The sequence below is a fragment of the Triticum urartu genome, chromosome 5 (assembly GCF_003073215.2).
Source record: "Triticum urartu cultivar G1812 chromosome 5, Tu2.1, whole genome shotgun sequence".
NCBI lineage: Eukaryota > Viridiplantae > Streptophyta > Magnoliopsida > Poales > Poaceae > Triticum > Triticum urartu.
In genome coordinates this window covers 127,544,008-127,557,962 of record NC_053026.1, presented here as the reverse complement: position 1 = coordinate 127,557,962, position 13,955 = coordinate 127,544,008, and the positions used below count along the sequence as shown (strand labels likewise).

The window sequence follows — 13,955 nt, the reverse complement described above, 5'->3', positions numbered from 1 at the left end:
GAAGGGGTTCTTGCCTGTATTGCAAGGTACGAGATTGAGCTTGGCTCAATGCCCGACCACGGCAGAAGATAGAGAAAAGATGAGTGTCGTCCCCTATGCCTCGGTCATAGGGTCTATCATGTATGCTATGCTATGTACCAGACCTGATGTAAACCTTGCCGTGAGTTTGCTAGGAAGGTACCAAAGTAATCCCGGCATGGAACACTGGACAGCGGTCAAAAATATCCTGAAGTACCTGAAAAGGACCAAGGAAATGTTTCTCGTTTATGGAGGTGACGAAGAGCTCGTCGTAAAGGGTTACGTCGATGCTAGCTTCGACACAGATTTGGATGACTCTAAGTCACAAACCGGATACATGTATATTTTGAATGGTGGGGCAGTAAGCTGGTGCAGTTGCAAGCAAAGCGTTGTGGCGGGATCTACATGTGAAGCGGAGTACATGGCAGCCTCGGAGGCAGCACACGAAGCAGTCTGGGTGAAGGAGTTCATTACCGACCTAGGAGTCATACCCAATGCGTCGGGCCCGATGACTCTCTTCTGTGACAACACTGGAGCTATTGCCCTTGCCAAGGAGCCCAGGTTTCACAGGAAGACCAGGCATATCAAGCGTCGCTTCAACTCCATTCGTGAAAGTGTTCAAAATGGAGACATAGAGATTTGTAAAGTACATACGGACCTGAATGTAGCAGATCCGTTGACTAAACTTCTCCCTAGAGCAAAACATGATCAACACCAGAATTCCATGGGTGTTCGATTCATCACAATGTAACTAGATGATTGACTCTAGTGCAAGTGGGAGACTGTTGGACATATGCCCTAGAGGCAATAATAAAATGATTATTATATTTCCTTGTTCATGATAATTGTCTATTATTCATGCTATAATTGTATTATCCGGAAATCGTAATACATGTATGAATACATAGACCACAATGTGTCCCTAGTGAGCCTCTAGTTGACTAGCTCGTTGATCAACAGATAGTCATGGTTTCCTGGCTATGGACATGGGGATGTCATTGATAACGGGACCACGTCATTAGGAGAATGATGTGATGGACAAGACCCAAACCTAAGCATAGCACAAAGATCGTGTAGTTCGTTTGCTGTAGCTTTTCTGGATGTCAAGTATCATTTCCTTAGACCATGAGATTGTGCAACTCCCGGATACCGTAGGAGTGCCAAACGTCACAACGTAATTGGGTGACTATAAAGGTACATTACAGATATCTCCGAAAGTGTCTGTTGGGTTGGCACGAATCAAGACTGGGATTTGTCACTCCGTATGACGGAGAGGTATCTCTGGGCCCACTCGGTAATGCATCATCATAATGAACTCAATGTGATCGAGTGGTTGATCACGGGATCATGCATTACGGTACGAGTAAAGTGACTTGCCGGTAACGAGACTGAACAAGATATTGGGATACGGGCGATCGAGTCTCGGGCAAGTAACGTACCGATTGACAAAGGGAATTGAGTACGGGATTGATTAGGTCCTCGACATCGTGGTTTATCCGATGAGATCATCGAGGAGCATGTGGGAGCCAACATGGGTATCCAGATCCCGCTGTTGGTTATTGACCAGAGAGTCGTCTCAGTCATGTCTGCTTGTCTCCCGAACCCGTAGGGTCTACACACTGAAGGTTCGGTGACGCTAGGGTTGTATAGATATGAGTATGCAGTAATCCGAAAGTTGTTCGGAGTCCCGGATGAGATCCTGGACGTCACGAGGAGTTCCGGAATTGTCCGGAGGTGAAGAATTATATATAGGAAGTGTAGTTTCGGCCATCGAGAAAGTTTCGGGGTCACCGGTATTGTACCGGGACCACCGGATGGGTCCCGGGGGTCCACCGGGTGGGGCCACCCATCCCGGAGGGCCCCATGGGCTGAAGTGGGGAGGGGAACCAGCCCATAGTGGGCTAGTGCGCCCCCCCTTGGGCCCCCATGCGTCTAGGGTTGGGAACTCTAGGGGAGGGGGCGCCTCCACTTGCCTTGGGGGGTACTCCACCCCTTGGCCGCCGCCCCCCTAGGAGATCCCATCTCCTAGGGCCGGCGCACCCCCCTAGGGGGCCTATATAAAGGGGGGAGGGAGGGCAGCCGCACCTCAAGCCTTGGCGTCTCCCTCTCCCCTGCTACACCTCTCCCTTTCGCAGAAGCTCGGCGAAGCCCTGCTGCGATCACTGCTGCATCCACCACCACCCCGTCGTGCTGCTGAATCTTCATCAACCTCTCCTTCCCCTTGCTGGATCAAGAAGGAGGAGACGTCATCCGCTTCATACGTGTGTTGAACGCGGAGGTGCCGTCCGTTCGGCACTTGGTCATCGGTGATTTGGATCACGGCGAGTACGACTCCATCATCCCCGTTCTCTTGAACGCTTCCGCTTGCGATCTACAAGGGTATGTAGATGCACTCTCCTCTCGTTGCTAGTTGAATCCATAGATTGATCTTGGTGAAACGTAGGAATTTTTTTTGTTTTCTTCTACGATCCCCAATACTGACATGACGGCGCTCTGGAACACGGCGTTTGCCTGGGCCGGGCCGGCGCCGACGCTCATCGACCTCACGGACCCCGAGGACGACGACGACGACGCCTAGGGCAGCGCGCCGCCTAGTAATTTAGGCTGTTTTCTTTTTTTTAAATGCAAATATGGACGCGTGGACTCTCGCCTGCCTTCGTGGCCGGCTTTAATGTTTATTTAATGTTGTTTTTCTTTTTTTTAATATGCGTGCGTTCATTTTTTTTGGCGGCGTCAAAATGGGTCTCAGGCCAGCGTTGGGCGCACGCGCCGACCCAAATGTGAAAGCGGGCATCCGTGTCCGTCTGACCGATCCAAACGGACAAAAAGCGGACGAAATCGCCGTCCGTTTGGGTTGCTCTAAATAAGAAAGAAGGGTGTCCATTAGCAAAAAAAGTAAAAAAGGAAGAAAAGGAATATTCTTCCTGAGCAGGGAATATCCCTCTGAATCAAAGTGGAGCGTGACCGCGCGAGACATATGTCTTTTCCACAAACACCCCTACGTTTTCTTGGCTTTACAGGTTATAATAGCATCTTCCAGAACCCAAATTGCGGTCCAGCGGAAAGAAAACGATGCCAAAAACATGACCACACCGCACTCAAGAGAGTGAGTCATAATTCGTCCATAGATTAATGTAGAGCAGTACGGATGCAGTACTACTATCCTACCCGATCCCCATCCGAACTAAGGCACAACAGCTGCGGCAGCTCTCTTCTTTCCATTTCTTTTCTGCCGTCGAAAAGAAAACCAAAACCATGGGCGGGCGGGCGGGCGGCCGTCCCGTGGACATTTTGGTCATCTTCCTTTCCTTCATTGGTCTCAGGTGTTACCTCCACCTCGGCCGAGGGCAGGCGCTACTCCGACAGGTGCTACCTATCCACATCTCCATCTTTCTCCATCCTCCCTCTCCCCCCGCTCCACACCCATCTCCCCACCTTCCTCCGTACCTTCCCCAGCCCCCAGCCACCACCGGTCGTCGCCTCTCCCCTCCCCCGCCGCCCGGATCAGGAACGATCGCACCGTGCGGCCGCCTCCCGCCCCGCGCGCGGATCATCCTACCATGCTGAGGCGCTGCGCCCCATACCGACCCCGCAGGGCCGCCGCCGCCTCACCGCGCCTCCCGATCCCCGGCGGCCACCCCTACCTCGCCGTCTTCTCCTTCCTCTTCATCCCGACCTAAGCTCCACGCGTTCCGACAGGCCGGCCCTCGCCTGGCGTCCCTCTCGGCGCCGAGCTGCCTGCCTGCCTGGTGGAATCGTCAGCCGCTCGAGTCGACGGGGCCGATCGACCCCGCGATGAGCGAGGAGGAGGCGCAGAGGTACGGCGGCGGGACCGGCGGCGGTGGCGTCGGGGCGCTGTCCGTGGATCTGCTGGGCCAGGTTCTCGACCGCGTGCTGGAGCGGCGGGACCGCAAGGCTTGCCGCCTCGTCAGCCGCGCCTTCGCGCGCGCCGAGGCCGCGCACCGCCGGGCTCTGCGGGTGCTCCGCCGGGAGCCGCTCCCTCGCCTGCTCCGCGCCTTCCCTGCGCTCGAGCGGCTCGATCTCTCGGCCTGCGCCTCGCTCGACGACGCGTCTCTTGCAGCCGCTTTGGCCGGCGCGGACCTCGGCACCGTCCGACAGGTCTGCCTGGCGCGGGCCAGCGGAGTGGGGTGGCGCGGGCTGGAAGCCCTGGTGGCCGCCTGCCCCAGGCTGGAGGCAGTCGACCTGTCGCACTGCGTCGGTGCTGGGGATAGGGAGGCTGCCGCGCTGGCCGCGGCCTCCGGGCTGAGGGAGCTGAATCTGGAAAAGTGCCTGGGCGTCACTGACATGGGACTCGCCAAGGTAGCCGTGGGGTGCCCCAGACTGGAGAATCTGAGCTTCAAGTGGTGCCGTGAAATCTCTGACATCGGTGTCGATCTGCTTGTGAAGAAGTGCCGCGAGCTCCGCAGCCTTGACATCTCCTACCTAAAGGTTATATACTTCCACATGAGCTGTTGGACTCCCCGCTTATGCAGTGGAAACGTCTAGGTTCGTCCGTTCGGCTTAGGACTAGAACCCTTGATAAACAGGAGAAACAATATGGCGACGAATACATAGAGTGTGACTTTGATGTTTATTGATTGCTTTTAGACCCAGAAAATGTCAAAGAGATTCGGGGTATTGGACCATTGGACTTATTGGGTGGTTCATCCAGTTTAGAGATTGATGCATTTGTTAGGTGTCTTTTAGGGTAGTATGGGTCAACCTATGCAGACACCTTTGGAAGAATGCAGCTGGAATAGGAAACGTTCTTACATATCTGTTCTGGTAGCTAGTATATAGGCTTTTAGAAAAACTCGTGACCTCTTGGATCACACTTTAGTTACATCTTCCTTCCCAAGAAAAGTTCAAATTTGGTGCCAGATGGCAAAAGTACATTTGAAAAAATTGTACCATGTGATAGGTACTGGTATGTATTGTAGGAGTTAGAGGTGGCAAAGATGGATTTTGACCTGGACTAGTTCTTGGTCCTTTTGACTAGGAAATTATGATGCGTTGGTTGAAGTTTACCTCCGTATATGTTGAATCTCAATCTGTTGCTGTGTAGATTAGACTTGACTCATTTTATGGAGTGCACTCATTATATCTTGGTGCAATTTATAATTGTATTTTGGTCAACAACAACAAAGCCATTTGTCCCAAGCAATTTGGGGTAGGCTAGAGATGAAACCAAACAGAAAACCATGAGAACCCAAAAGAGAAGAGAGAAAGTAAAAGTAAACAAAAGAAATCAAGGTTCTGGTACATGGATTACTGATTTCCATCATTCCATGCAGTCCTGTCAAGAACCAAATCCCTGGGTACATCCCAGTCCTTCAAGCCTCTTTTTACCGCCTCCTCCCATATCAACTTTGGTCGCCCCTATCCCTCCTAGTATTTTCGATACTAAGAATTGTATTTTGGTCACTTAAGAGAAATTGTATTTTGGGTACTTCTTCTGTCATGGAACTGAAAGGAACTGCATGTGTCGTGTCATTGCCATCAGGCCTGATTGCCATGTTGTTCAGTATTACTCCTTCCTTATCAAAATATAAGACATTTTTTGACACTATAAAAAAATCTAGTATACTACCCTTTCCAGCCGACACTTTTGGCATGCTGCTGCTGGAAAGGAGTGAGTTTGGGTAAAACAGAATCTAGGTAATTGAGTGGGGGAGACTAGGCAGAACCACAGGATAGACTCTAATCCCAAATATACCTTTGGTCTTCATCTCTTGCAGTTTGTAAGAAATTGCACCATTAAATGGTTTGTCATATTATTGGTGACTTTGATGCATCTTAGGGAATGCTATTGGAATGAGTAGACATGGCTGCATCCATTTGGCATATGGTGTATGTTTTGGAATCCATGTTAACAAGTTTAATGCACGCCCAACGAAAGTCTTAAATCGACGAGGAATGTTTTTGCCAACATAATTTTACTTCGACACATGGCACCATTGTAACGAAAGGAGGTCTCCCTTTTAGTGGAAATTGAGAAGTCCTCATGCTTACAGAAAACATACTGATTTCTTGCTCTGTGATAAAAAACTATATAATAATAATATACTACTGAAAGGAAGTAACATTTGTTAATCAATTAACGGTGCAATTTCTTACAAACCATTTAATAATATGCAACAAAGTATTAATGTGAGGAGTATAATCTAGTATTTTGTCAGCATTTGGTTAGTTCTGAATTTCATCTACTACTGAAAGGAAGTAGCAGCAGTTTAAACCTGAAAGTGTATATTTGTTTACTGATGTTGGAAATTATCTCGATAATGGATTGAACATACTCATGAGCAAATTGCTTTCTACTCAAGTTATTAGTTTGGTTCCATCTAAAATTTTGGAAATCACTTCTTTTTGTGAACTGTACATATGATTTACTTAATTTTCCTTTTCTGTTGCAGGTGAGCAATGAGTCCCTCAGATCAATATCGACACTTGAGAAGCTTGAGGAGTTGGCCATGGTTGCTTGCTCATGTATAGACGATGAAGGCCTGGAATTGCTTAGCAGAGGAAGTAATTCATTGCAGGTATATGGATAATATTGTAGTCTCATGTAGGAATACTCTTGCATATTATCATGTCTTCCATCACCTGAAATCATATGGCTTATTCTTTCGTCAAACATAGTATATAGATAATGATTTTGTCTCATGCCCATTATCATGTCTTTGATCATCCGAAATTATTGCTTACTCTCTCGCCACACTTTAAACTGGATAGGTCTAGTTTACCTGCAATTTTTAGTGTCCGATTATTCTTTTACATCTTACCAAGCATCGATCCATTCTAAATATCGTCTTCCATTGCAGAGTGTTGATGTGTCAAGATGTGATCATGTGACTTCCCAGGGGTTAGCTTCACTGATAGATGGTCACAGTTTTCTCCAGAAGCTATATGCCGCAGATAGTTTGCATGTGAGTTGGTATTCCTAATTTTAGGGTCTCTTTGATTCAAAGGATCTTTATAGGATTTTTGAAGGATTGGAATCCTTAGGAATTTTTCCTACGTTGGTCGTTTGATTCGTAGGATTGAATCTTGTAGGATTTTTTCCTAAGGATTTATTTGTACTGCATTTCACAGGAATTCTAACATCCACTCCAACCTCTTGGAAGAAATCCTTTGCTTTCCCCATGCCACAATCAAACAAACTCAAATCCTATAGGGATCCAATGGACATGCCATTTCAATCCTACGTTTTTCCTATTCCTGTGTTTTTGCAATCCTACGAATCAAAGAGGCCCTTACTTGCTTTGCTGCACACATTGGCTGTACTTTTTGATAAAATGATGGCATGTCTTTGGGGGAAGTCTTGGCCCCCATGATGAATGAATGAATTAATAATCTAAGGGGATACATGACAAATACATAATTGCTGATGATTATTGACCTTCTACTTGAATTTTGTAGGAGATTGGACAGGATTTTCTATCCAAGTTAGTAACACTGAAGGCAACCTTGACCGTGTTGAGACTTGACGGCTTTGAAGTGTCATCCTCTCTTCTTTCAGCGATTGGTGAAGGTTGTACCAACTTGGTTGAGATTGGACTAAGCAAATGCAACGGTGTTACAGATGAAGGCATCTCTTCACTTGTAGCTTGCTGTAGCTACCTAAGGACAATTGATCTCACATGCTGCAATCTAGTCACAAACAATTCCCTTGATTCAATAGCTGACAACTGTAAGATGCTTGAATGCCTCCGGTTGGAGTCCTGCTCTTCAATAAACGAGAAAGGACTAGAGAGAATTGCGAGCTGTTGCCCCAATCTAAAGGAGATAGATCTCACTGATTGTGGAGTGAATGACGAAGGTTTGTGATACTGCATACTGCATCTTTTTTCATCCAAGCATGTCCATGATTTGAGCATTGTCATATGAAGTTAATTCTCTTGCAGCGTTGCATCATTTGGCGAAGTGCTCTGAACTGCTGATATTGAAATTAGGCCTGAGCTCAAGTATTTCGGACAAAGGCCTTGGTTTTATTAGTTCAAAGTGTGGAAAGCTCGTTGAACTTGACCTCTATCGGTAATTTGATCTCCTTGTTTGTTCTTTATAGGCTTCCAGCCATCTTCCTTGCACAATAATAACTTGCATATTATGTTTCTATCCTAAAGCTGCAGTTCTATCACCGATGATGGGCTGGCAGCCTTAGCCAACGGCTGCAAGAAAATTAAGCTGCTGAACCTTTGTTACTGCAACAAGATAACTGATAGTGGTTTGAGCCACCTGGGTGCTCTGGAGGAGCTCACAAACCTTGAACTGAGATGCCTGGTCCGCATTACAGGCATCGGAATTTCTTCGGTTGTCATTGGCTGTAAGAGCCTGGTAGAACTTGACTTGAAGCGCTGCTATTCTGTCGATGATTCTGGCCTATGGGCTCTTGCCCGATATGCTCTAAACCTTAGACAGGTAAATGGTATGCAGAATTTAGCTTCTTCCTGTACAAGTTCTGACGAGGCAGGAACCTTATTAGATTGTCCATATTCTGCAGCTTACCATATCATACTGCCAAGTTACTGGCCTAGGCTTGTGCCACCTGCTTAGCTCCCTGAGGTGCCTCCAGGACGTGAAGATGGTGCACCTCTCGTGGGTTTCCATAGAAGGGTTCGAGATGGCTCTGAGAGCCGCTTGTGGGAGGCTGAAGAAGCTGAAGATACTCAGCGGTTTGAAGACCGTGCTATCCCCTGATCTGCTCCAGCTGCTGCAAGCCTGCGGCTGCCGCATCAGATGGGTCAACAAGCCTCTTGTTTACAAGGATGCCATCTGATCTGAGCTGTACATATTCTTCACCCAAGTTTGTCATGGCTGCCTAGCCATGTTAGAAAATCCACAATAACTGCATGCCTTGTCAATGCCATCCCCAACGTGTGGTCAAGATTATGTTTGTGTTTGAACACCATCTCGGCGTTCAGTGATGGTGAGTAAACATGGCATCTGCTGTCAAATACAGTGTATGGTATGTACAGTGAAGCCCTTTTTTTGCGCAGCAGAGTTGTGCAGGTGGAGTTCTCTATTTGATATGAACCTGAAAAGATGCTGTAAAAGAAGGAACCTGAAGTAGTTGATTTTGTATATTGTACCTCTGTTGTGTACTACTCCCTCCGTTCCTAAATATTTGTCTTTCTAGAGGTTTCAAATGGTGACTATATACGGAGCAAAATGAGTGAATCTACACTTTAAAATATGTCTATATACATCCGTATGTGGTGACCATTTAAAATCTCTAGAAAGACAAATATTTAGGAACGGAGGGAGTAGCTTTCTACGCGTGAGCAAAAGAATAAGTTGTCAAATGTGAAGCATAATTTGACTGATTTTCCAATCGTCTATTCTGATGGTTTCAGAAAAGATATGATCCTTCATCACAAACAGGATCCACATAGAGAGCTGACAAAATTCAACCATCTTCAAAGTCGTGGTTTTCTGCACATAGGTACACCTCATTCGCATCAAATCTTGTTAACAGTAAAACATGAGAGAATAACAAAGAAATAAGTATATAATACTATGAGAGGCTTCTTGGAATCATCATGGCCTCACAGAAGATAATTTTGGAGGACTGAAAGTTTCAGTTCAGGCATAGTTTCAGTTCAGGCATGATCAGAGACACAAAGAGAAATTTCTGTACATTAGGCAGAAGATAATTTTGGAGGTCTGGAAGTTTCAGTTCAGGCATGATCAGAGACACAAAGAGAAATTTCTGCACATAGGTACATCCTGAGCTCAGTTCAGGCAAGGCTAGCTACAAAGCAGCACACTGCTAACACATTTCAAGTCTTTCGGATTCCCCTGGCCAGCAAGTTACGTCAGCATCAACTAAAGGCAACATGTTACCAGATGACGATGAAAATGAATACCCCAACAAATAGTTATGAAATCCCAAACCAAATGTTTTTATTTAGCAGTGTTGAAATGAGTTCACAGCAAGCACACTCATAAATATTAGTACATATATAGCTGAAACAAATCATGAGTTAATAAGTTCCTGAAATAAATAGGGTATAAGAGGCCAAAAAGCTTGTGTACATTACGGAAGCTAGGCGTGACAACTGGATCCCAAGACGGAGGCAACTCGTCAACCCCAACAAGAATCTAGGCGGTGGGTCTCTATCAAAATAAGAACATACCAATGGCGTGTAAGATGACACATACATTTATCATACTAAAAACAAACATCCAACACTCATGGAGAATTAACTAAAAGTTACATCTTACTGGGGAAAAAGTTAGCTCTTCGATCGACGTGAAGAGGCTAATGGTTGCGAGGTGTGGAGAAGGCTGATGGCTACGAGGTGTTGAATTAACCGAGTAAGATCATCACACACACATTTAACTTTAGATTTTTGCAGTGGGTATCAATGACTCATGTTCAGATGCAACTAGCAATCACAATCAAATGATAGGCAAAAGAATAGCTTCTAAAGAATATTGTAATACTACTAAGATTGGTTAAAACCAGCAAGAGAAGGGGATATGGAGGACCCAGGCTACAATGATGAGCACACGCATGTACTCCCTCCGTTTTTTTAGTCCGCATATAAGTTTTGACCAAAGTCAAGCTTTGTAGAGTTTAACTAACTTTATATTAAAAAATATAACATTCACAATATGACATCAATATTATCAGATGCACCATGAAACGTATTTTCATACTATATAGTTTTAGTATTGTAGATGTTCATATTTTTTTATATAAATTTGGTCAAACTTTATGTAGTTTGATTTTGACCAAATCTTATATGCGGAGTAAAAAAAAACGGAGGGAGTACTGATGAGTCAGCTACATCCCCTGCACACCCAGACTAAATTATGTTGAATCAAAACATGCACACGCGTCAGGCAGATAAATACAACTCAACTACCATGGATCAAGAACTCAACCACACACGGATCAGACCACCCACAGATCAAGAACTCAACTACCAGGATTAAATAAACAACAAAAGCACTAGCAACTAAAACTTTAAAAGGCTTATGGATCGATCCAGTGTAGGGCTCGCCGGGGATCGAACCAAAAGGGAAACAGAAGATGGAACAAGCTAGGTCTAGCTTTGGGGTCGGCCGGACTGCAGGAAGGCATGGGTTCTCCGGCAACGATCCCAGTACTATCCTGAAGTGTGTATGGGTGAAAGATAATTTTTTTTTTGCATGAAAAAACTAAAGCTAGCAGTCAGAAAGCCCAAGATAAGTGTCCATACAATTCACTGCATGTTGATAAAAAAACAATTAAATAGCCACCTAAATTACAACCAATATTTGAAGGCCACTGAAGCTAATAAGTGCCGTGTTCTGCGATTAGAAGAGACAGACAAACAAACTCCACGACAGAGCCAAGTAGGACAAGGGAAGGATGGCCATTTTAGCTACTCCCTCTGTTTCATAATATAAGAACATTTTTGACACTAGCGTAGTGTTGAAAACGTTCTTATATTATGGGACGGAGAGAGTAGATGCTAATTAGAAACCTAGGGCACACTGTAGACTATTTTCTTTTTTTTTGTTAAACTTCATCCACAGATTTAGCTAGCAATATACGCGAAAACCTACAACACACTGTATGACACAAAAAAAGTATGATTGAAAACTTCTTTCAAATACGAATTTAACAATTTTTTTTGTGGTGTACACCTTACCTTTCACTAGTCAATCTACCGCCAAAGTTTGTCTTAAAATACTGAGTGATGAGTATATCACTACCACAGTTACACCTACATCCTCTGCTGCATATACCGGACCAATTACTAGAGCTCGTGCACGCCAATAAAATTATCAGGTACTTTTGTTAATGATTCTAATATTCATGAGAATATGATGCTACCTAAATTGGATACATTTGTTTTGCTTACAAATGAAGGTCCCAACATGGACAAGAACAATGAACATTGGAGCATGATCAAGCATGGAGAGAATGGTGTGCGCAAGGAGAACAAGAACAGAGTTTCTAGTGGAGTTTTCACACTTTGGAGCCACCATGATGACATACAAGGACATGAACGAAATATTCAAGATGGCCTTTCATAAATTTTGTCCATAGCTTAATATAGGTGCCGCGCCACCTTATTTTTAAGCCAGGCCCATGTATTTTGAAATACACTTTATAGGCTGTTTCTAGAGTCCGTACTAATAGGAAAAACGATTTAGGACAGAATTTAGTCCCACCTTGCCAAGGGTGGACGAATTCCCCTCCGTCTCCCTATAAATAGAACCCTTAGGGCGTCATTTCAGATTTGGGTTTTAATTAGTTAAAAGTTAGTCATTGCTGTAACTTCATGTACTTTATTTGTGTTCAACGACCAGGCCAAGACCGCTTTTGGAACCCCACTTTTTCAATACTTCATCCATATTCGCAATATTCATATTGCTTTATCACATTCTTGTTTGTTCTTCGATTGCTTGCAGGAATAGACCGTCGTGGTTAGGTTGATCGTGGTCAATAACCTCTCGGAGTTGATTTAGAGATTGCTAAGACGCAACGTCGTTGTACGTTCTAAGACGGATCGTCAAAGTCGTCTTCACCAAATCGATAGTGAAAGTGCTAGTGATCGACTAGAGGGGGGTGAATAGGCGATTTTTATGAAAGTCTTCAAAACATGAAAGTTTCAAAGACAAACGATAGAAATAAACCTATTACCATGCAGCGGAAGGTAGACTACACTAGGCAAGCCATAGTCAAGTATTCAATGAAGTGAAAGCACAAAGACTAATAGCAGCTAGGCAGTATGGATCAGGATGGAACATAGTATGAAGCCAATCAGAACAAGCAGTCACACAGTGAAGACAAAAAGATAATGCAAACAGGCAATGACTTCATAAGGACCAACTGTAATAAAGAGATGGGTAAGATAGAACCAGTTGCTCGTTGAAGACAATGATTTGTTGGACCAGTTCCAGTTGCTGTGACAACTGTACGTCTGGTTAGGGAGGCTGAGATTTAACTCAGAAGACCGTGTCTTCACCTTATTCCCCTTGAGCTAAGGACACCCAGTCCTTGCCCAATCACTCTGGTAAGTCTTCAAGGTAGACTTCCAAACCTTCACAGACTTCGTTCACCAGCGATCCACAATGACTTTTGGATGCTCAGAATGCGACGCCTAACCGGCTGGAGGATTCACAGTCCTCAAGTGTAATAAGTCTTCAGATCACATAGACAGGAAGACTTCAGTGATGCCTAACACTCTTTGGCTCTGGATGTTTAGGGCTTTGTCCTTGCAAGGATTTCTCTCTCAAAGGCTTCGAGGTGGGTTGCTCTCAAACGACAAAAGCCGTGCACTAACTTTGAGCAGCCAACCAATTTATGGTGTAAGGGATGGGCTATTTATAGCCACTAGGCAACCCGACCTGATTTGTCCGAAATGACCCTGGGTCACTGAGGAACTGACACATGTTCCAACGGTCAGATTTCAAACACACACGGCAACTTTACTTGGGCTACAAGCAAAGCTGACTTATCCAGTTCTGGATAAGATTTGCTCTCATTGTCTTCGCTTGAAGACATAGGATTTTGGTTAAGCATCACTTCAGTCATTCTGACTGGTTCACTTGGACCCCACTTAACAGTACGGTGGTTCCTATGACTCAACAAAGAATAAAAGGAAACAACGAAACAACTTAGTCTTCGTGCTCCATAGTCTTCACTCAATGTCTTCTTTTGTCATAGTCTTCAATGTGAATATCTTCACATACCACCTTTGTCTTTGATGTCTTCATACATTTTTAGGGGTCATCTCTAGTAGGAAAACCGAATCAATGAGGGACTACTACCTGTGTTATCCTGCAATTCTCACAAACACATTAGTCCCTCAACCAGGTTTGTCGTCAATACTCCAAAACCAACTAGGGGTGGCACTAGATGCACTTACAATCTCCCCCTTTTGGTGATTGATGACAAACTGGTTGAAGTTTTCGACGGGGATAAAAGTATGTGAAAT

General features: G+C 45.0%; 1 protein-coding gene across 2 annotated transcripts; it reads left to right on the top strand.

Moving 5' to 3' along the window:
- Window positions 1–3,339: 3,339 nt before the first annotated feature.
- LOC125508166 (F-box/LRR-repeat protein 3) lies at window positions 3,340–9,106 on the top strand. Of its 2 annotated transcripts, none has more exons than XM_048672772.1 (7): window positions 3,340–4,467; window positions 6,432–6,557; window positions 6,840–6,944; window positions 7,438–7,837; window positions 7,923–8,052; window positions 8,148–8,436; window positions 8,519–9,106. In XM_048672772.1, the coding sequence occupies exons 1-7, from the start codon at window positions 3,814–3,816 to the stop codon at window positions 8,792–8,794; spliced, it is 1,980 nt and encodes a 659-aa protein (XP_048528729.1). In that variant the 5' UTR covers window positions 3,340–3,813; the 3' UTR covers window positions 8,795–9,106. The 2 variants fall into 2 exon arrangements, with proteins under 2 accessions (XP_048528729.1, XP_048528728.1); XM_048672771.1 differs by having other exon boundaries at window positions 3,346–4,467; window positions 8,142–8,436.
- The last annotated feature ends 4,849 nt before the right edge of the window (window positions 9,107–13,955 follow it).